The sequence below is a fragment of the Lampris incognitus genome, chromosome 6 (assembly GCF_029633865.1).
Source record: "Lampris incognitus isolate fLamInc1 chromosome 6, fLamInc1.hap2, whole genome shotgun sequence".
Taxonomy (NCBI): Eukaryota; Metazoa; Chordata; class Actinopteri; order Lampriformes; family Lampridae; genus Lampris; species Lampris incognitus.
In genome coordinates this window covers 13,674,007-13,697,426 of record NC_079216.1, presented here as the reverse complement: position 1 = coordinate 13,697,426, position 23,420 = coordinate 13,674,007, and the positions used below count along the sequence as shown (strand labels likewise).

The 23,420-nt window shown below is 42.5% G+C and overlaps 1 protein-coding gene across 1 annotated transcript in view; it reads left to right on the top strand.

The window, feature by feature from the left end:
• LOC130113889 (solute carrier organic anion transporter family member 1C1-like) overlaps window positions 1-22,842 on the top strand; it is a gene marked incomplete at its 5' end in the record, with an annotated part of 42,608 nt that extends 19,766 nt beyond the window's left edge. Inside the window, 10 exons of the mRNA XM_056281583.1 lie at window positions 5,921-6,019; window positions 7,428-7,676; window positions 8,666-8,830; window positions 9,562-9,745; window positions 11,670-11,682; window positions 11,857-11,997; window positions 12,166-12,350; window positions 12,724-12,788; window positions 13,483-13,600; window positions 22,572-22,842. Of these exons, the coding sequence (XP_056137558.1) occupies window positions 5,921-6,019; window positions 7,428-7,676; window positions 8,666-8,830; window positions 9,562-9,745; window positions 11,670-11,682; window positions 11,857-11,997; window positions 12,166-12,350; window positions 12,724-12,788; window positions 13,483-13,600; window positions 22,572-22,797 (1,445 nt within the window). The remainder of the gene's footprint in view (window positions 1-5,920; window positions 6,020-7,427; window positions 7,677-8,665; window positions 8,831-9,561; window positions 9,746-11,669; window positions 11,683-11,856; window positions 11,998-12,165; window positions 12,351-12,723; window positions 12,789-13,482; window positions 13,601-22,571) is intronic.
• Window positions 22,843-23,420: the final 578 nt, after the last annotated feature.

Here is a 23,420-nt window from a genome sequence, read left to right as displayed (position 1 = left end):
ATCTGTGGGTTTTAGTGGCATGTATAACTGAGTGTCATCAGCATAAAAAAGGGTAGAGCACATCGTGATTTTGAATGACCTGGCCAAGGGGCAGCATGTAAAGAGAAGGGGGCCAAGAACTGAGCCTTGAAGGACACCATAACTCAACTGAGCCATCGAGGAGGTGGAGTTACCCAGAACAACAGAAAAAGTTCTGTTGGTGAGGTTAGAGCGTAATAAGCTAAGAGCTGAGCCCTTGATGCCAACCCAAGTCTCTAAGCGATGTAAAAGGATGCTGTGATTGATTGTGTTAAAGGCAGCACTTAAGTTTAAAAGTACTAAAATTGAGCAGTCACCTCTGTCTGCAGTTTGTAGGTCATTCTGTAGGTCATTAGTGACCTTAACTAGAGCTGTTTCAGTGCTATGAAGTACTCTAAAACCAGACTGGAAACTATTAAAAACACTATTAGTGTTAATAAAACAAAAACAAAAATCAATTGAGAAGCAGTTACTCTTTCCAGAACCTTAGATAGAAAAGACAATTTGGAGCTTGATCTGTAGTTACTTAGGGACAGTGGAACTAAATTAGGTTACTTCAGCAATGGGTGAACAATGGCATGCTTAAAACTGTCTGGAAAAGAACCAGAGGCCAGAGAATTATTAAGAATTTGCAGAATAACAGGGCTGATAGTTGAAAATACCTCCTTTAGCAGCTTAGTGGGAATGATGTCTAAGATGCAGGAGGAGGAGTTCCTTTTGGAGACTAATCTCTAACACTGAAATTGTAGTTGATTGAAACTGGGTAAAAGAGACAAAATTAACATGGAGAATGGAACAAATGCAAGAGCTTGGCTGGATTCGGGACCTGATATTCTCCACCTTATTTAAAAAATGAGTGAGAAACTTTTTGAACAACTCAACATCAGGTTCAAAAAGAGACGCAGATTGACCATTAATAGAATTAATTACCCTAAAGAAAACTTTAGGATTGTGGTTATTTCTTGATATTAGTTCAGAGAAGTACGCTGATCTCGCATCCTTAACTGCCTTCTGGTAAATCAACATTTGGTTTGTAATGGTGTTATGTACTATTTCGAACTTGTTGATCTTCCATTGTTCTGATTTTCTACAGAGCCTTCTAAGGGCAAGAGTGTGATCATTCAGCCAGGGGAGGTTATTTGAGTTTTGTTTCCTAGTTTTAAATGACGCAGCTTGGTCAAGGATGGATAGGCACTGATCATGGAATGAATTTAACAGTGCATCTGGGTTGAGGGGGGATAAAGAAGGATTAAAGGATGATGAATTAAAAGCATCACAGAATTTAACTGCAGAGCCAGCATTGAGAATGCAAGAACATGTTTTAGGATAGTGACTAGGAATAGCGAGCTGTAGTGGGACTTTGAAAATGACAGCTTTATGGTCAGATACAGGCATATCCACCAGATTAAGACATTCAAAAGAGAAACCAGATGAGAGTACAAGGTCTAAGATGTGGCCTTTGGTATGTGTGGTCCCTTTAACATTGAATGAGGTTAAAAGAGTCTAGCTCTGACTTTTTGACCTCAGGATAAATGACCAAATTGACCTCTGGATAAATGAATGTTAATCTGTGTGAAGAATGAATGGACTTATTCTGCTGTGCCATCTCAGTTTGATGACACCAGCGATAATAACATATAGGGCTAATAGGAAATTTGATTGTAATTTTTAGTCAAATGTTCACAGTTGAATAAGGTTCAGTGAGTCGTAGTTTGGCAAGATGAGGATTTTTCCTTTTCTAAGTGCCAGTCTAGCTGTTGGGTTAAGCTAATTTTGTTTTATGAACATCGTAGGAAATTTACAGAAAGTTGAATTAACATGTATTGACAGAGAACCGTTTCATCACTCATCTATGTGACATCTTCAGTCTCAACTGACTGCAGGTAGCCCCACCCTTATAAACAATACAGTGTGGCATAACGACCGAAAATGATCGGTTTCATATACAAACTGCCATGACCATTAACTAGAGTTACAATGGCCATGTATACTATTCACAGAGGATATGGGAATGACTACAAGCACAGCATTGTAAGATGGTGACAGATGCACCCTTAGTCTCCCCTCGGTTCAGGGATAGTCATTCCTTCTTAACATAGATGGCCTCTTTGACTCCCTGTTCAAACCAGCATTCCTCCCTATCAAGGATGTGCACATCCTCATCCTTGAAAGAGTGGCCACTGGCCTGTAGATGGGTGTAGACTGTGGAGTCCTGGCCTGACAAATATAGTTCTTCTGTGTTGTACCGTCCTCTTGGCCAGGGTCTGTTTGGTTTCCCCGATATACAAGTCACGGCAATCCTCCCAGCACTTAACAGCATACAATATATTGCTCCATTTGTGCTGGAGGACCCGATCCTTGGGGTGGACCAACTTCTGGCGCAGCGTGTTTTGGGGTTTGAAAGCAACTGAGAAACGGTGTTTAGAAAATATGCGTCTAAACCTTTCCGACACTCCTGCCACATACGGAATCACCACTGGTTTACACTTATGCAGCTGTTGTCCTTCTCCTCTCTTCGATCAACTGGTGCACTGTTTGGCCGTCTTCCTGGCTTTGACAAATGCCCAGTTAGGATAATCACATTTAACCAGGGCCTGTTTAATGTGGGATTTCTCCCCTTCCCCAGGCATTGTGTCAGTGGGGACGTTGTCAGCTTGGTGGTAGAGTGTCCTGATGACTCCTAGATTGTGCTCCAGTGGATGATGAGAGTCAGACCTTAAGTTCTGATCAGTATGTGCTGGTTTACGGTAAACATCCACAAACAAATGTATGTGTCACCGAGTTAATCATAAAAACAATAGGCCTTAATGGCACGTGTATCTTTGGTAAATCATATAGACTATGTGTAGTTTCCCCTGGGTGTAATCTATGGTACAAAATTCTGTCAATAGCGTTGTCCTGTTCCAACAGCTTCAGACAATCTATCACCTTTTTCTTGTAAGCACTGCCTAGATCTCGTTTCAGGAGCTCATGAGTATCCAGGCTGTTCCGATTCCCTGGTCGTAGTAAAATGTATGAAAGTAATGCACAACAAAGCGAATGTGACGCACGTCAGGCACTTTGCCCTAACCCTAACCCCTAGGGACCCCTCCCCGCAGAACAGCCCCCCCCCGCAGGGGATTGCGCAGGTGCTCCACCGCCCCACCTGGTGCAGGCTGTTGCACAGGCACAGTGAGTCACTCCACAAAAAATTGTGTATAATTTTTCGTACAATATCACACGAACCGTTCATGAGGATACGTTGAAGTATTTATGTTGCAAAGTAACATCATAACTTTCTCATGAGTCTGTCTGATTTAATACAACAGTGCATCTGCCTTTGACTGCCATAAAGATGATGATGATGTTTATCGTCCTGAGAATCGTGAGAGCATTCCTCTCGTCTCTGCTGATGTTGGATGGTAGCCCCTTCACATTGCTGAGGGAGGCTGAAACCTTCGTCCGCAGTTACTCTGCTTCCAGATCCACAATGTTATTGTTATGGATTGCCGATTCATGGCTGTGAACAGTTCCACTAGCAAGATTTGCCTCGGCGTGACCGGAAAATTCAGCCCCTTAGCAGGACATCTTTCCCTGCCTAAGTGAGATGTCTGTTAGACACATTCTTCACCCACTTGTCCACATTGTTGGAGTGTTTGGCGTCCGTCTCTGTCTGCCATTGAGGGCACCGCCAGTTTTCTGCTGATGTCTCTGGCATGCAGGAAGCAGGTCAAACTTCTTTAGCTGCCTGGTTTTCGACTTTCCATGTTGTGCTAGAGCTAGACGAACCTTGTCCGTGAACTCAATCACTTGTTAGAAAGTGTTCTCATCTAGATGCGGCCCAAGTCTCTGTTGGATCTACTCCTCTTCGGCTTTCAGAGCATCGATGGTAAAATTAGTTTGTCTCACCTGTTCATTCAACAGCTGTCTCTGTGCCTTCTGGAGGCTCTTGTTAGCTCGGTGGCGCTTGACTGAAGATTTAATTTGCAGGCTCTTAGGTGTAATCCCGCTCTGTCTGCACATGGGGCTGAATGTCAGGTGGTTCCTGTAGTCTGCCAATTCACGTGCCATTTGCTCGTATTCACGTACAAGTTTAAGGCAATCCTCGCTGAAATGAGTCAGAATGTCTTTATGCATGCTCAATAAACTGGGTAAGGAAATCACAGAAAGTTGAATCAGTTCATCTGGATAAAACGTGTTTTGAGAGAATTGTTTCATCACTCATCTAAGTGACTTCTTCAGTTTCAACTAACTGCAGGTAACCCCACCCTTATGAACAGCACAGTGGCATAACAACCAAAAACAACGATCAGTTTCATATGCAAATTACTGTGCCCATTAACTAGAGTTACAATGACCATGTGTAATATTCACAGAGGATTGGGGAATAGTTGCAATCACAGCATCGGAAGATGGCGACACAAACTGATCATTGTTTTCGGTCATTGTGCCACTGTGCTGTTCATAAGGATGGGGTTACCTGCAGTCATTTGAGACTGAAGAGTTCACTTAGATTGCCATGATGCATGCTCAATAATCCAGGTAAGAAAATCAAAGAAGGTTAAGTCAGTTCATCTGGATACATTTATTTGATACTGGATACAACGTTTATTGATTTTCTGTCAGTAAACGTATCCAGATGAACTGGTTCAACCTTCTTTGATCACTTAAGATTGCACTTTTCAAAAAGAAAAGGTCTGCTATGCAGCCACTTTGGTCTAACCTTGTCTTTAATTTCATGATATAATAAAGCTGGGTAAACCACGCCGAAAGAAGAAGAAGAAAGTTGGATAAACTGTTTACGCTTGCGCATGCGCAAATCACATCTACAGTTGACTCAGATCCGGCAACGAAGAAAATATGCAACACTTCCTGTTTAGACTGCAACCTAGAGGAAGTGATTCCTTTAAAAATTTCGCATTTTTGGATTAGTAAAATTCTTTAATAACTTGATCATGTGGCTTCCTGAGCCGAGTTAACTGTAGATGTGAGTGTAAACGGTTTACCCAGCTTTTTTATATTATGAAAATAAAGACAGAGGTTATTTTTGGCTTAGCCAATGACTCTCTAGTTCTTTGCTGAGGTAAACAGTGAATGATTTGCTGACTTGTGATATATGACTAACTTGTCGTTTACTTTCAAGACTCATACCCGACTGAACACATAATGTTTTAACACTGTTGCTGCCCGATCCGAGTAAATTGTAATTTGACTCACATCTATGGTCGACTCAGATCAGGCAGAGAGCAACATTGGGCGAGCAAGCTAGAGAGTGAATGAAGAGAGGGAGCGGTGGTAGCGAGAACAAACATTTTTCAAAGGTTTTGAATCAGCGCAACCAAGATAGGTTCTTGATCATACAGTCGTAACTACATAAACAATGTTAGGCTGATAGACCCCCCCCCCCCCATGCACACACACACAACTGTTTAAAAAAAACCGTTTTGAATCACCGCAACCACATGAGGTTGTTGACATACAGTCTTAACTGTGCACAAAAAATATTAGGCTGATAGGTCTTAGTATGCCCCCCCCACACACACACACGTGTGACCAAATGCATAATCCCCTCCAGGTTACCCTGGCGGCAATAAAGTTTGATAGAATTTATTTGTGTTTGTTTCAGAGTGAAAGATTACATACTGGAATTGACAGAATGTTTTTTTCTTTTATGGTGCAAAAATGCTTTAGTGCAATGATCTAAAGATAAATACATACATAAATGCACATAGATACATGCATGTATCTATATGTACATACAAACATACATAGATCAGCGCATACATAAATAAATTAGCATATACTTCACTATGATTATAAAAGTAATTTTGTGAATTAAATAGTGAATTCAAGCATGACTTCCATCGTGATAGCTATTAAATGTGGATTAAAGAGCACCCCTTTCTTTGTTGGCATGGCACAGGCTGTATCCAGACCATATCTATTATTGGGCCTGTCTTCGGGTACTTGCTGGGATCTTTGTGCGCCAAGATCTATGTTGACATCGGTTACGTGGACATGGGTGAGTATATTCAGGCAGCGCTAGTCTAGACGATCTGTACAGCTGGGATACTGCTTGACTGTATTATGTAATATCTTTTGATTTCATCCCACCAGACACTGTCTTGCAACTTGCTTGCAACTGCTGGAGAACTGCTCTAACAATGATGCAAATCTTGTATCATCAAAGTTTAGAAATAAATGACAGAAAAAGTTTGGACTCTGGTACATCAGGCTTTACGAATGCACACTGAACATACTAAAGAAAATGTGAAATGAAAATTGATGTTTTTACCTCGTTAGTTCATTTTCCCAGTCATATTATCCACCTGTTCAATATAGACGAGTTTTCCCGCCCTTACCTAGGGCGCCGGGGTGGGTGCGATGTTCTTCTGGTCTAAACATCTGTAGCCGGATGTAAACATGCAAGCCTAGATCTGCGATATCTTCAACAACATTAAACATTTAAATGGACATCAGAAAATCAAAAAATGGTTCAGGGACACATTGTGCGGTGCGTGGCTGTGCTAATACACGGAAAAGGCCTGAATGAGTGGTTGGATAGAGAGTGTGTTGCCCATCGACCTGCCACAAAATGGCAGTGTCCATTCCATTGTTTTCCTTCCACAGAACACCAACAGCAGATTCCAAATGTGGTTGAAGGCTTTGAATTTGAAGAAACCGCCGAAAAATGTCTTTGTTTGTTCCCATCGCTTCATTGCCAAAAAGCCAACCAAAGAAAACCCTTTCCCTGAACTGTGGTAACTAGGTAACTACTCGTTACACTGGAAAAAGAAAAGCATAGGGTGGCCCGAATGCGGAAATGGACCAGAAGTGCCACTTAAACTTGTCTATATTCTGCCAAAACAAAAACAAACAAACAAAAAAAAAAAAAAGGAGGGGGGGAATCACAAAAATTCAATTTCTTACATATTTTTCATCAAAATTAATCATCTTAGCTTCCTCTAAAACTGACACGTTTTCGTGATTGCATCAACAGTCAGAGTGGGTGGGTGAGAAACATTCAAACCAATAATATCACAGAATGTTTTGCACCATCCAATCAAATCCTGAAGGATCAAATCACATCCCTGCCTATGTTTTGTCCCACTGTAATATATCCAGTTTTAATTGGAAATAACATCACATTATGGAAGCAGGATTCGTTCTAAATGCCGTTTCACATCGTCTTTAACAACAAATTAAAATTTAAACAAGCATTATCGCACAATAACTTTAATTTCTGTTGAAAAATGCTATCATGAAAAGAACACATCTGTAGTTATTGTTTTACCCTTGAATATTTGCTGAAACATCACAGCTAGTTAATCACAATTTCCAGGAGAGAATAAGAAACAAAACTACAGACGAAAAAACAAAACAAAATCAACCCACAGATTCCATTGTCATGATTCCCTGTCTCTACCTAGAGAGCGTGACCATCACTCCAGGAGACGCCCGTTGGGTGGGGGCCTGGTGGTTGGGCTACATCATCGCGGGCAGCATCACCCTAATGTCTGCTGTGCCCTTCTGGTTCCTGCCCAAATCCCTGCCAGTGCCCGTGGATAAGCACGATTCCAGCTGCACCCCCGAGCAAACCAGGTTCATCAAGGACTCCCCAGCTATGGAGCACAAGTTCAGACCTGAGGAGCCAGCTAATTTGCACGAGATGGCCAAAGGTACATGTATGATTGAGACGCAGTCAACCACTGTACAGCGTTCAGTGCTCTCGGTGACTACAGACCTCGCTGAATCACTGAGGCTACTACTATTCCTAGATATTTCATCTGAATCTGTTTTACAACCACAGTTCCCAATTCCCAATTCAAATACAGTACTTGCATTGTGAAACGTCTCTCGGATTAATCTGTCTGCAACCCAACTGAAAACTATACCCTTTACTTTTAAAATGAATGCACTTAACCTTTAATTCCTCACTGGTGCTGGCCAATAGCCAACAGCAGAAGCCTGACAGTGATGAAGGTATTGATTATTGTTTTGATTAATCAATTACTCATTTAGTCTATAAAATGTCAAAAATGCCCATTACAAGTTCCCAGAGCCCAAAATGTAGTCTTAGAGCTGTCTGACTAGCAGCCACAATAAACCCCTAAAGTATTCATTATGAGATGAATCACAGAAAGGCTAACCATGATCATTTGTGAGGCTTTAATCAGCAAATGTTTGGCATTTTTACTTGATGTGTCTAAGTCACATGATCTATTACCAAAATAATAATTGATTAATGTTCTGTCGACTAGTAATTGATAAAAAAAAAACATCCAACTAGCCTGGAACAACATATACATGCAGCAAAAATGTTATACTGTGGCGATATACAATTGAGGGTAGATTCACCAGGGGCTGCTGCTCCTTTAAGGCGGATGTTCAGAGTGGTGACGTAGGCACTGCTTAGAGTTTTCGGGGCGGAGCCATGTTTGCAGCAGCCTAGCGGTTAGCTGGTTGCCACGAGAGATTGTGCTGCGACTCGATCTCTCCGTCTCCTCATTCCTGCACCCCCACAATGTGATGAAATGTGCTCCATGAGAATCATAATCTGTACGCACACTGACGAGTGTTGAAAGTGACTCAAATCTCAAACAAGGTGTTTGAATTGGTGTAATTTTTTTTTTAAATGGTATTGATTATTTTAATCTTTCCTATGCAGAATTTTTGCCCACACTGAAGAGTCTTCTGGGGAATCCTGTGTACATCATCTACATATGTGTGACGATCATACAGTTCAACTCTCTCATCGGTATGGTCACGTACAAGCCCAAGTACATTGAACAACACTACGGGCAGTCAGCATCCAAAGCCAACTTTCTCATGGGTAAGGAGGTGTTTTTCATGAACCATAGTAATTTTGTTTTCATATACTCATTTTTGACACATCTCTCTAAATGACTTGTGAGTTTCAAAGAACCCTTTGTTGCTTTATTCAAAACAAAAAAAGTTTGAGGATGCCAGGTGATGTGGGCTGGTTCATGAACTATCGTCTTCGTATCTTTTATGTCTTCGTTCCCACAACCCTCCAGAGCAAAGGCTGTAAACCAAGATGATGACTTTTCTGCAATTAAAGGGCATTTTGACATGATAGTATAAGGGAGTAGGGCTAGAAAAGTTCTCAACTTCTTCTTACCCCTTTTGAACATGATCGCTATTATTTGAGTTGCTTATTTGTCACTTGTGTTTTCCGATGATTTTGTTTGTTTATTTGTTGCTTATACGTTTTCTAACATGCTCAATAAAATTGATTGATTGATAGTCAGTCAATTAGATGAAAATAACACTGATTATTGATGAACTATTAATGATTAAGTCTGATGCAATTTTTAATGATATAATAACATATCTGCATCAGAAAAACAGGATGAGAGTAAGGCGCAGGATGTTGAGAAAGACATTCTCCATTCCCCGTCCTCTCGACCATCAAAAGAATTCATCTCTCATGACGTGACTGTGCCTCACGTTAAGTGAAATATAGATGAGATGAGTGCTCCAGCTTTGATCCCTGCAGTACTGCATATTTTCATCAGAAGTTCCTGTATTCTGTTTGTCTAGGAATGATCAACATCCCAGCTGTGGCCCTGGGGATGTTTTTTGGGGGAGTTGTCATGAAAAAGTTCAAGCTCGGCGTCATGGGAGCAGCTAAATTTGCTTTTGTGACATCCCTACTGGGCTACTTCCTGTCACTCTTCTTCTTTGCCATGGGCTGTGAGAACTCCAAGGTGGCGGGCATCACTATGTCATACACTGGGTATGCATGCAGAATCAATGTCTGTTTGTATGCATGTCTCTCATCTTATTGTGGAACAGGCTCCATTTAGCAAAAGTGGCCGAGCCGCACCATGTGGATTCATCGTATGTCAGCCGCCTATTACAAATCTCACTACAGCTAAGATGGCTGGCACCTTTCTGTTACCTTTCAGTTTCAGTGTATTCTCATATCTGTTTTCATATTTCATGTCGTTTAAGGATCATAGCTCCTGATAACGCTTTCTATGACGCCCATGTCTATAACACATTACAAACACTTATAATGCTTTATAACCTGCTTATAGCACTTTATAATTATAGTTATAAGCACTCATATATATTCATAATACTTTATAACAATATAAAGTTTATAACAATATAAGTTGTTGCCTCAAGTGCAGGAGTTCAAGTATCTCGGGGTATTGTGCACAGGTGAGGGTAGGATGGGGTGGGAGATTGACAGGTGAATTGGTGCAGCATCAGCAGTGATGCAGATGTTGTACCAGACCATTGTGGTGAAGAGGGAGCTGAGCTGGAAGGCAAAGCTCTCAATTTACCAGTCAGTCAATCTTCATTCCAGCCCTCACCTATGGTCATGAACTTTGGGTAGTGACCGAAAGGGTGAGATCGCAGATACAAGCGGCTGAAATTAGTTTCCTCTGTAGGGAGTCTGGGCTCAGACTTAGAGATAGGGGGAGGAGCTTGGACATCCGGAGGGAGCTCGGAGTAGAGCCGCTGCTCCTTCGCATTGAAAGGAGCCAGTTGATGTGGTTCAGGCATGATTAGGATGCCTCCTGGGCGCCTTCCTTTGGGGGTGTTTACCAGGCAGTCAACTGGGAGGAGACCCTGGGGTAGACACAGAACTCGCTGGAGGGACTAAATGTCCAATCTGGCCTGGGAACGCCTTGGGATCCCCCAGGAGGAGCTGGAGGGTGTTGCTGGGGAGAGGGAGTCTGGAGTGCCCTACTTAGCTTGCTGCCACCGCAACCCTACCCCGGAGAAGCAGCTGATGATGAGATGAGATGAGATGAGATGAGATGAGATGAGATGAGCTATTGGGCTACAAATAAAATTGACTTGACCTTTCTTATTTGCCCGAGCTACATGGGCATAAGTATAGCCAGGTGGGGAAGCTTCATTAAAGAGAAGTAAAGTAAGTCTTTGGTAGACCGTGATCTGATATTCATGAAAACAAATTTAAGCATCAGTAGTAGGCAGAACTTTAGAACTAAATATGGTGATGAAATATTAATTGGGATTAGACACCTTGTCTTATTAATTGACAATTTTGAAGACCTACACTTTGGACGATATGTGGTCACACTTCTGATAACATTAGATGTTTGTTTCTGTAGATTATTAGGTACTTCACTTCACATTTCACCACCACCAGTGGTAGGACTGATAATTATTTAGATTGTTGTGACTCACACATTTAGGAGAGGAGAGCTTGGGAGCAATACAGCAGTGTAGGGAGACTGTCTCAATGTTATAGCTCAAGCTGTCAGTCTGATAATCTACATAATGAGAAATTCCCTGACTAATCATATTAATTAAACTACCTGACTCCACATCCGCACTAGATTTAAACCTAGCAGGCTCTCTTATCACCTGCAACCTGCTGAATGATAAGTCCCTAGTGTCAAACTAAACGTAGACAGTTATCTATATTGCTAGACAAAAGAGCGGCGCCATCCTCAGTAGGGTGAATGCCGTCCGCTTTCAGCAGCTAAGGGCAGCCCCAGAAAGAAGGCCAGTTATCAACAAAACCAAATCCCTGCTCATTACAGTAACGAGCCAGTCAGCGGTTCATTGAGGTGAGCCTACTGTACATCTCATCATTACCCCTCACGGGTAAGGGACCAGAGACAATTAATGTATATTAATGAGTGCTTATAACTATAATTATACAGTCCTTATAAGCAGGTTATAATGCATTATAAGTAGGTTTATTTTATAGCCATGGGTGTCATAGAAATTTTTACCTAACTTTATCTTGGTAGTCAATAATGCATTTTTTTTTCTTCATGTGTTTTCGTCTTCATGTTTCCCCCCCCCCTCATGTGTATGTGCAGAGGGGAAGGCTTCTCTTACCATGAGCACTCCCTCTTCTCTGACTGTAACTCGGGGTGCCTGTGCTCTGTGAGAGATTGGGACCCTGTCTGTGGAGAAAATGGTGTTACCTACTTGTCTCCATGCCTGGCTGGCTGTAACTCCTCCACCGGCTCTGGCAGAAACACGGTTAGACAGCCACCACGTGTCCTTGTGAAAGTGTTCGTGCATTATATGTTAACATGTGATGATCAGTGATGATGGCTTACGTCCACCAAAACAAGAGCCATTTCTCCCATTGTGTTGCGGTTCATAGTGTCTAATGGGGTTCCTATCTGTTGGTCTGCTCTCTACCAGGTGTTTGACCAGTGCAGGTGTGTGTTGCTGGCCGGTGCCCAAGCAGGTAACCTGACTGCTACACTGGGTCAGTGCCCACACCGGCAGAGCTGTGACAGGGTCTTCCCTTACTTCCTGGCTCTGTCCGTGCTAACTTCCTTCATCATCTCCCTGGGAGGAACACCCGGCTTTGTGCTGCTAATCAGGTCAGTTAGTCAGACTGTGCCGCACTCAGTTTGGTCATGTTACAAAAAAGCAGGATCCGTTCACATGCATGTCTTAAAGTAAAACCTCCGTCTTCAAAAAGTGTTTGCCTCTGATGATACGGAACTTCCAATTCATTACCAGGTGTAACTTAATTAGCTGTCCAAGTATGAAAAACATGGCAAATACACTATCCATGAATGTCACAATTTTACACAGTCTTTGTCCACTATGGGAGATTTCATCAGTTGGGTGCTCCTTCCAAGGTGTTCTCTTCATTTTTCAGCATAGAAATAAATGGTAACTTTTTTCATGCTAATGACCGATTTGTAGAGCCGACTGCTTCCTCTAAGCTCCTCAATCTCTCTTCCATAGGTGCATTAAGCCAGAGCTGAAATCCCTCGCTCTAGGAATCCACACACTGGCCACTCGGACCCTCGGTGAGAACCCAAAATTGGTATTCTGTCTATTGCCTTCTTCTCATGTCAGCCAGCGTAGTGTGAATGTCAGTCCCATGGAAGACTCACTGGAGCTGGCACTCTCGGCCTGAACAGAAATATTGGAGTCTGATCATTATCCCTAATCATTCTTCAAGTTAATGGTGCATTACCAAAATAATCAAGTATCCAGTTTGTATAGCGGTTATCATTTATGTCATCAAGGACTCTGTCTACTCTCAGCCCTTTAAAATGTACCACTGCCTAACCTTCATATAATGGGAAAATATGTTGGAGCAAAATTGAATATAATGGGATTGGATTTTATGTTGTCTGTCCTTTTTTCTGATGTAACTGGATGATAATGCATTTGTGTGTTTATTCAGGAGCTGGAAAGTTAATATAGCTTTCTTAAAGCCTTGGACTGTAGAAAGACATTTTTCATGTTAGGATTTGGTTTCTGGCTTTGTTTTCAATTCACAAGAGCTAAAACAAATCTTTATTGTTTGTTTTTCCCCCCCGTCACTTTTCAGTGTAGGAAACATGAATGCAAGTACACTGCTGTACACAAAACAAACATTTACTACACAAGTGTCACTGTTTTCAGGAAGTGAGTATGTGATTTTACAGGGGAAAATCTTCATTCGCTTTTTCCTGTCAATAACAAACATGGTTGTTTTACTTTGACTTCTCACAGCTGGAATACCTGCTCCTATCTATTTTGGGGCCATTATCGACACCACCTGTCTGAAGTGGGGGTACAAGAAATGTGGAGGCCGGGGAGCCTGCAGAATCTACAACACCTCAGCTTACAGGTATTCTCAGCTACAGTATAATGCACTTTTACACACTTCATGATGGAACCTGTCTCATGCTAGCTTATATTCTTATCTCATTTCACCTTATGTTATCTTTATAGGATATCCCATCTTTGTTACCAAACCCTTACATAACTTTATGTTAATGTATACATGTAAACGAAATAATACAATCAGAAAAATTGAAGGGTTTCTTGTCTATACTCTATACCGGGGATTTTCAAAGTCTACAAGTTGGCCTCCCTTCAGAGACACACACACACTACACTGCACTACACTAGCATTTCTCAAAGTATGACGGGGGGGGGTATGTAGTACAGAACTACTGTTTTGACGTTGGACTCGTTTTCACGGCGGAGCAATCAACAAAACGTGCTTTCATGAGACAGAGTCTGTAGGTTCACAGAATGAAGAGATATTTGACAGGGACGGAAAGAAAGCCAGGTGATGCTTCCAAGACAAACAAGACAAAGCACTTAGTTGATGGTAACCAACCAAAAACCAAGTTAAGAAAATATGACGAAGCCTATCTTGCTCTTGGGTTCACAGTGAATGTGGTGGGAGATGAGGAGAGACCAGTATGTATTTTATGTCTGAAAACTCTGGCAGCTGGTAGCATGAGACCAAACAAATTAAGAAGACACTTAGAGACATTGCACCTCAGTCACATCAATAAGCCACTCGAGTTCTTTCAGAGAAAACTTGGTGCATACTGTCAGCAGGAACATTGCTTTGTAAAAGCTGCATCTGTGCACAACAAAGCACTAATGGCATCATACGAAGTCACATACAGAATTGCCCAGTGCAAGAAACCACACACAATAGCAGAGGAGCGCATACTTCCTGCGGCTTTAGATATGGTGTCACTATGTTTGATGAGACAGGCACCGCAAAATTGAAGGCTGTCTCTATGTCCAATGATACAGTTGCAAGACATTTAAAATGACCTTGAAGAATAACTCATTAAAAAACTGAAAGACAAACGTTTCGCCTTACAAGCAAATGAGAATACTAACAGCAATAAAGACTGCTTGTTTATTGCTTATGTTTGCTTTGTCACATCAGAGTCACTGTGTGAGCATTTGCTGTTTTGCAAGTACATCCCAAGTAGAGCGACAGCTGATGAGCTCTGTAGACTTCTTGACTGTTACCTGACAGAATATGGGCTGAAATGGGAGAACTGTGCGGGCCTTTGCACGGATGGTGCAAAGGCCCGGTACAGATTAGCCCTGACCTAAACGAGGTTTTGACCGATGTTGTTAGGGTGGTCAATTTCATCAAAATAAGACCCCTGAGAGCAAAGCTGTTCTCTGCCCTTCATAAGAAGATGGGAGCTGAACATTTAGCTGTGTTGTTTCATAGCGACGCTAGGTTGCTCTCGCAAGGTAAAGTGTTGTCGCGAGTCTTTGAGCTCAGAGAGGAAATTTGGGTGTTTCTGGAGGAGCAGCCTATCCATGAAGTTGCAAGCAAGTTTAGTGATGAACAATTCCTGATTAAACTGACCTATGTCAGCAATATGTTTGGAAAGCTGAATGAATTAAATCTCCAGTTTCAAGGCAGAGACAAGCATCTTCCTCATCTGGCAGACAAGATCAGTGTATTCACTCGAAAGCCTGGGATGTGGGGGCAGGTGACTTGATCAAGGAAATACTGATTTCTTTGAGAATCTGAGTGAATTTGTTGAAACTGGTGATTCTGGAGCCACCACGGTGATTTCATGTCTTAAGGAACACATCTCTTCCCTGAGAGGATTCTTCCAAAAATACTTCCCAAACAACAGTGCTCGGTATGACTGGGTGACAGATCCATTCAATGCAGCAGCACCTGCTGATTTCAGCTCTGCTGAAGAGGACCAGTTCAATGAGATGACATCTGACTCCACCCTGAGGCTGAGCTTTACAGCTCAGACACTGAGTGAATTCTGGCTTGGTGTGGAGAGGGAGTATCCACTCATTGGACAGAGGGTTGTGGGCATTCTGCTTCCCTTCACCACATCCTACCTCTGTGAGATGGGCTTTTCTGCTGTTGCCTCACTTAAAACAAAGCACAGATCTAAGCTCAACAGTGGGCATGACTTGAGAGTGGCAGTATCAAGCCTGTAACCCCGTTTTGAAAAGCTGTGCAGTGCCAAACAGGCTCATTGCAGCCGTTCTTGCAGCAGTGATAAGACTTGAGCTCTCACAAATTGACTTGCTCATAATTTTCCCCAAATATCTGCATTTGTTTTTGTTTTTTGGCACAGATTTAACTTTGTTATTGTTCTAGCAGTGATTTGTAAATTTTATTTCTTCCTTCTCTGATTTTGAAAAAGCACAGACTGATGGATCAATCTAGTGACAAATGTCACAAAAAAGGGTTTGATAAAGTTGACGTGGAACTTGCATTTGTTATTTGCACAATAGAAATTACTGAAAGAAAATGAAAGGAATGTTCATGATATTGATGTTATTTAAATAAAGGTAAACTCAACGTTAAACCATTTTGTCAGCATTTTGTTGGGGCGTGGGGTATGAAATATTTTCTTCCTCCAAAGCGGAGCATAACGGAAAAAGTTTGTCAGAACCACTGCACTACACACACATACATAGGATGGTAGGATTCAGCACCACTCTGGACAGCGCCACTCGACAGAGGCATGGAAATGCACAACCGACTGGTTAAAAAGGGCCGTTAACAGGGTGGACACGTTTAGGAGCATTATACATTGTTCACACTTAACCTTTTCCCTCACTGCTAGAAATGTACACAAATAAGAGCAAACAGCCTGTCCCCATTCTCAGGCTGAATGGTGACAAATTGTTGGTGCTTTCTTTTGTTGTTGCTTTCCTTCCAGATGTCAGGTCTATCATTAGCTAGAATGTTTTTGCAAAAGACACATTGGCAGAGTCTTTGCAAATATGTCATTTTCAAAAAAATTTGCCAATGACCCTGTCCATTTAAATCTCAAGTTGATGTTCGCTGCATCATAATTTCAGCACTTCGGTTTATTGCCCATTGCTGTGGCACGCTCATGGCCAAGCACTGCTGGTCTCAGGTACCTCTCCACTTTGATAACAGCTAGCTAGACAAGACATCTGTCAAAATATTTTAAAGGGCTAATGTTTTGATGCTATAATATGGCATGCCTAATTAAAGCAGCATGGAGAGGCGACATTTATTGAATTGATAGAAAGTAGCCGAATACTAATGCTGCCAAGTGTCCTCAAATTTAACACATATCTCTTATTCCTTTAGATTTGATATCTTGAGGGGGGGGGAATAACATCTCACTCAGAAAAATACAGTCCATTTGTTAGTTTTACACAAAATACCTGCACACACTTTGAGAATGGTCATATGGTGGCAAGTGTTCCTTCTAAATATTTTCAAATTCCATAGCCATTTAGGTTGCTGTGGCCTGGGTTCGAATTATGGGGGAGCTAAGGGGAGCCTGGCCTCCTTGAAAAGGACATGAGCTTCCCTGAAAGCCTACTTTGAGAAATTTAGGGGGAGCTCTGAAACATCATCCATTTTTGTGTCACAGGTTATAGATTTTTATTTTTCTGTACATTAAGGTTCCTGAAATAAATAATAGTGGTGAAAATATGCCAATGTTGCGATCATTCACTCATTATATTCCAATTTCTGAACATTTGACTCCACTGTAATAAACATAATGCTGTGTCTATTCCTGGCCATCCATGCGTGGTGGCGCACTCAAATCCCTATGTATACCTTGCCACTTGAACATCTTTGCTTCACTGAGTTGGCTAGCTAACAAGTTGCCCTGTCGTCTTCTGATTTAGGGTAAGAATCGGGGAGTTACTTACTTGAGCTGTGTTTTTGAGGACTGGCCCTAGTTGTTTTTCTTTTCTTTTTACAATATTTTATTAGGACAAGGGTGTAAGACAAAAGTACAACCACCCGCTTTCCCTCAAACCAGGACTACGATGAGCCCACTAGATGATTCCCACCCCACAGTCCCCCTTGATCAGATTGAAACAGTGCGTAAAGCATGAACTCAAATTGAGCCCTCACGTACACAGCGACACACCCACCCATCCATCCATCCATCCATTATGCAAACCGCTTATCCTGATCTCAGGGTTGCGGGTATGCTGGAGCCTATCCCAACAGTCAGTAGACGGCAGGTGGGGAGACACCCTGGACAGGCTGCCAGTCCATCACAAGCAAAAAAAAAAATAATTAAAAATCATAATAATACAGACATAAACAAACACTAGAAAAGAAGAGTTGGTAGTTGCTGACATTCAGACCATTACACTGGACTACTGAAGATCTGAAGCTCAGGAGGTAAAACTGATAGACACAGCGTGTGCACTACTGCTCACGCAGAGCCCTCTTATACACCCAGATAAAGGGATCTTATATGGAGGCCGTGTGGCAGGCAGGCAGCGAGACCCACGCCCGATGCAGGCAGACACAAGGCATACCATTACTGCGACACCCTACCAGGGGGAAGCTGGTCAACATAATTGATCAATGGTCTCCAGTGAGAGTAAAATCTATTGGAGGAACCTCTCAGTGTAAATTTAATTTACTCCAGCTTTAGGAGAGACAGAATGTTGAGCAGCCAGGATTTAAATGAAGATGGCAGGGTGAACTTCCATAAAAGGAGAATTTTCCTACGGGCAATCAAAGAGGTGAACATGCTAGCATTGGTGTGGATGGTTGTTGTAGTGATTTCATCAGGAGGGCTACCAAAAATAGCTACATGAGGGGATGGAGGGATTTTAATTTTTAAAATTTCTGAGAGCGCATCAAAAAACGATTGCCAGAATCGACTCAATTTGGCGCACGACCAAAACATGTGGGTCAGATCACAAGGGGCTTGTGTGCATCTATTGTAATGCTGAGTATTTGGACCCAATTGCAGAGAAGAGGCAGAGGCAGTTTGTAACATACCTCTTTTACTGGACTTCAAAAAACAATACAAAATAACAAAAGACCACTGCACAACAGGGCAGGCAATAACGTTAACTAGAATAACCGTAAAAAACTAAACGACGTGAAAACACTCTCTCGCACAGAGGAGGCAAAGGAGGGTTTTGGAGACACTGGCTTCCGCAGACCAACGTGAAGCTTTTCCAAGACTCGACCCCGAATGTCCGCAAAGCACCCAATCAAATAGTCCCCAGCACAGGTGCACCTAATCACAGACCAATCAGTACGCAGGTGCCACTCATACTGGCTGATTGCAGGCCGATAGGAAAATGTCACCTGTTAGCTGCTGATCCTCTGGCCAGTGATCGTGTCATCTATTACATCATCTAGTCTATCTGGGTAAAATCTGGAAAGTTTAGCCTTGCTATAATGGAGTCTATGAAGTACCTTGAACTGTATAAGGCTAAGCCTGGCGCAGCTGGAGGATGAGTTGACAGCTCGTAGGGCTTCTTCCCAGAAATTATCAGAGAAGGTAATCTGCAATTCACTCTCCCAATCGGTTCCGATTTTGTTAATGATAGACTCATCCGCTGGGGATAAGAGGCCACAAAAGTAGGAGACATGGCCCATGGGTAAGGATCTGGCTCTAAGTATAACATCTACACCATTGGGGGCGGCTTCTAGCAAAATCCCGTAGCTGAAAATATCTATAAAAAAAAAATAAAAAAATCAGAGCTGCCTAAATCGAAAGCTGCACGTATTTGATCAAACCTGGCAAACAGGCTGTCTATATATAAGTTTTCCAAGCAGTGGATGCCTTTCCTTTTTAGAGAGGTAAATCTAGGGTCAATTCCAGCTGGCAAAAATAAATGAGTATTGTAAATAGGGGTCACCTGGGGAGAGTAAACCTCCCAAAGTGATGCCTAATCTGTGCCAAGATTCTGAGTGGTGATAATAATGGGGTTAGATGTGTACTGCAAGGGGAAGAGGGGCAGGGTGCTGCATGCAAAGGCCTGGGGTGAAGATGAAGAGCATGAATCAGCCTCAGTCTGATACCAGCTACTCTGAGGTGAAACAAACCAGAGTAAGACCTTGTGTGCATTGTTGGCCCAGGAGTAGCCAAGGAAGTTGGGTAAGCCAAACCCACCCAATGACCTGTCTCTCTGTAGCAAGGTTCTACCAATTCTTGCATGCTTACCAGCCCAGATAAACGAGGACTTAATGCCATCAAGAGAGTTGAAAAACGATCTAGGTAAAAAGACAGGGAGACATTGGAAAAGGTACAAGTATCTAGGTAAAATGTTCATTTGATAATCTGTACCCTTCCTGCTAAAGAAAGCAGTAGATGACTCCACCTCTGTAGGTCAGATCTGACTGTTGCCTTTAATGCCGTAAGGTTTAGTTTCTGTAGTGAACAAATGGATCTAGTAATAACGATGCCTAAATATTTAGAATATGAGGGATACTAGACAAGGGGTCGTGCACATATAAAAGCAGGTCTTCAGCATACAGTGAGACTCTATGCTCTGTACCCCACCTCCAGATGCCCGCTCTCTGCCTTTAGAGCAATCGACAGTGGCTTGATAGCAATCGTGAACAAGAGTGGCAACAACGGACATCCCTGGCACGTCCCACAGAAGAGGGGGAAGGGTTCAGAGTGGTGGGTGTTTCTACAACCAATGCATTTCATGTACTTGCATACATGAAATGAAACAAAATGTCATTTCCCCCAGCCCACAGCAGTGCAACACAAAGACAAAAACACATCCAAAAACTACAAGAACACACAAACCCAAACTAACACATATAGCCAAATTAAACAACAACAAAAAATCACTGTCCAGGGGAAGGAAAGCCAGCCAGGATGACTGTCGGAACTGCATGGGCTAGCAGTTAGCTGAGCCTGCCCCACCTCCATGTCCTGTCAGCGCTCCCAGCCGATCCAGCGCCAGCCCTCCCAGCCAGACACCCTCGACAGACCTCCCCGCACTCCACACAACGACATCAAAAACACCACAGTCAACCCCAGGTGAGGCCACTGCCAGACCGCCCCGGGTGTCATTGGAACTGCTAGTTCACACGGGCCAGCAGCCAGCCCAGCCTGCCCCGCCTCCGCGTCCTGTCAGACTGCCCTCGGTGCTGCCTCCCCAGGCACAGCTCCAGGCAAGGCCGTGGTCCCTGGGCCCACAGAATGCAGCAGACCAAGCTCTCCCAGCTGATCCAGCACCAGCTCTCCCAGCCATTAAACAAAGACAAAACTTAGACGCAGATGTGAACAAAGACACTGCATGGACGGTGCTGGGTGAGGCCGTCGTAAAAAGTGAATGCGTGCCATCATCTTCCTACACTGGTACTGGGTGAGGCCACTGCGAACATGAATTCGCACGATGCCCACCTTAGGTCCTGGGAGATTGTGGAACCCAGAAATCTGTAGGTTTTCACTGCAGACACTGTGCTGTTGACAGCACGGTGTCTACAGTGAAAACCTATGGTGGTACGGTATGGTATGTTGAAAGGGGTGCAGTGTTGGGGAACTCCTCCTGAGGTCCAATGTCATCTCCACAGTTTTGAGCGTGCTCAGCTTCAGGTTGTTAAGGCTGCACCAGAGGGCCAGCTGTTCAACCTCCCGTCTATACGCAGACTCGTCACCTTCCCAGATAAGGCCAATGATGATTGTGTCATCCTCAAACTTCAGAAGTTTAATAGACGGGTCTCCTGAGGTGCAGTCATTTGTGTAGAGGAAGAAGAGTAGAGGGGAGAGCACACATCCCTGGGGGGCGCCAGTGCTGATTGTTTGGGTGCTGGATGTGGTTTTGCCAAGCCTCACCAGCTGCCTCCTGTCAGGAAGTGACTGACAGGGGTGGGGGCTCAGAACCCTTGTGTATGTCCCTGGGGAGTCGAGGTGTTGGAAGATGTAGTGCAATCCCATGTTCACTGCATCCTCCACTGACCTGTTTGCTTGGTAGGCAAACTGCAGGGGATCGAGCAGGGGGCCTGCAATTTCCTTCAGGTGGGTCAACACCAGTCTCTTGGCGGATTTCATGACCACATGAAATAAAGTAAATCGTACTGATGCAATGCATGTCCGTCATACGAGTCAACGAGGCAAGGGAACTTCACGAGTTTACAGTTCTTAGTTCCTTACAATAACAATTAAACAAATAGGGCTTACTGTTCAACTAAAGACATCTCAAATATCTCACCATAGCCTAGTCCAATACCGTCTGCTATCCAAATCTGTTTTACACGGTTAGAAGCTTTATTCGCTATGCTCTTCACAACCTTCTTCTTAATTAAGCTAAACTATTTTTATGCATGCTTCATAACAGCACTACTTAACCACAAGACGCACACAAAGAATATAAAATCTACTTAAATAAGCACAAATGAAACGTTCAGAGACTGAAACAAATGTACGTATACCTAAGAAAACATGATTACCTGACTATCATTTCACACTAATTGCATTCACCGTTATAAATGAATTTATTTAGAATTTACCATTCTACACCATTTACAATATACACCATTTAGAATATACACTGAATTCTGCTCTTACATGTCAAAGACGCTGTTGTTAGCCAACCAATCATAGTAAGTTCATCATCCAAAAGCAAGAAAAATTAGTTTTATTTCTTGTTACAGCATAAGCAGGTATTATTTTGTTACAGATCTTTTTTCCTCTAAATTCATTTGTGCTAATTTGGGAAAATTGTGTGTTCTGTTGCCACTCATTCTGGGGAACAAGTTTCTGTTTCTGAGAAATGAATTTCTCCACTCCTCCCTTGAAACATACGTTTCTAAATACAGATGGTTACAAAGTTTGACAACATTGCTATTTTCAAAGAAAGGTCTTCAAATGGCCATCAGCTTATCCATGTTTTGCCTCATTCTGATGCCAGCAATCAGTCTTTTCTTTTTCTATTTTTTTTTCTCCAAAAATGTCTTCATTTGTAAACATGCTCTACAATTGGTTTAGGTATTCGTACAAAAATCACAGAAGAGTTTTCAAGCTAGACCAACAGTCCTTTTCCCAGTAAGCCCTGTGTGCCCCAATACATTTCTATGCACTTTTCTCTGGCAGGATAGTTTACCTGGGTCTGACGCTGGGACTGAGGACAGCCTCCTTCTTCCTGTGTGTTCTGGGCTTTGCCTTGCTCAAAAGACAGATGAGGAGAGAGGAGAAACACGACCTGACCAATGGAACTACAGAGCTGGAGTCGTTAAGGAAAGAGGAGAACAACTCCATGCATTGTGAGCAGTTCATAAAAGCTCTGGGCCACAACACAGAAAGAGAGACTCGCCTGTGAGCCGCCATGCAACTTCTTCTCTCATGCACAAAGGACAATATACCCACTGTGGACACTCGTAGCATTTGGAGTATGTATTTATACAGGACCCACGTAGACATATGTGAAATAAGAGAGATTTTTAATATAAACACAAACAAGGCTATACCTTGAGTGTACAAAATTTTGTTTGTCTTTTACATGAATGGAATATATATATATATATATATATATATATATATATATATATATATAATTATGCTGTATTTGTTATGTTTGGCATTTTTTCATGATTTAACCGTGAAAAAAATGTTTTTTTTCTTTTAACAGACTAGTAAAAACATTCAGAAACCGTCAAGTGCAGATGGCAATATTGTCATGTTAGCATTCTGTTCAGGGCTTTGCTTTCAGTTTGAAAGATATAAAACGGGTTGTTATAAGTATTGTTTCCATTCCATTACTCTCATAGTGTAGGAAACTTGAGCGTGATTAGTGTATAATGTACGATAAAGAGCTAGAATATAGTGTTTTAAAACTGAGGCCTGGTCAGACCCACCATCTCATCAGAGATACTGTAGAAACAGGACGGGGGAAGCTCTCAGCAGCCAGGAGAGACACCACCAGTCGAGTATAGGAGGGCAACC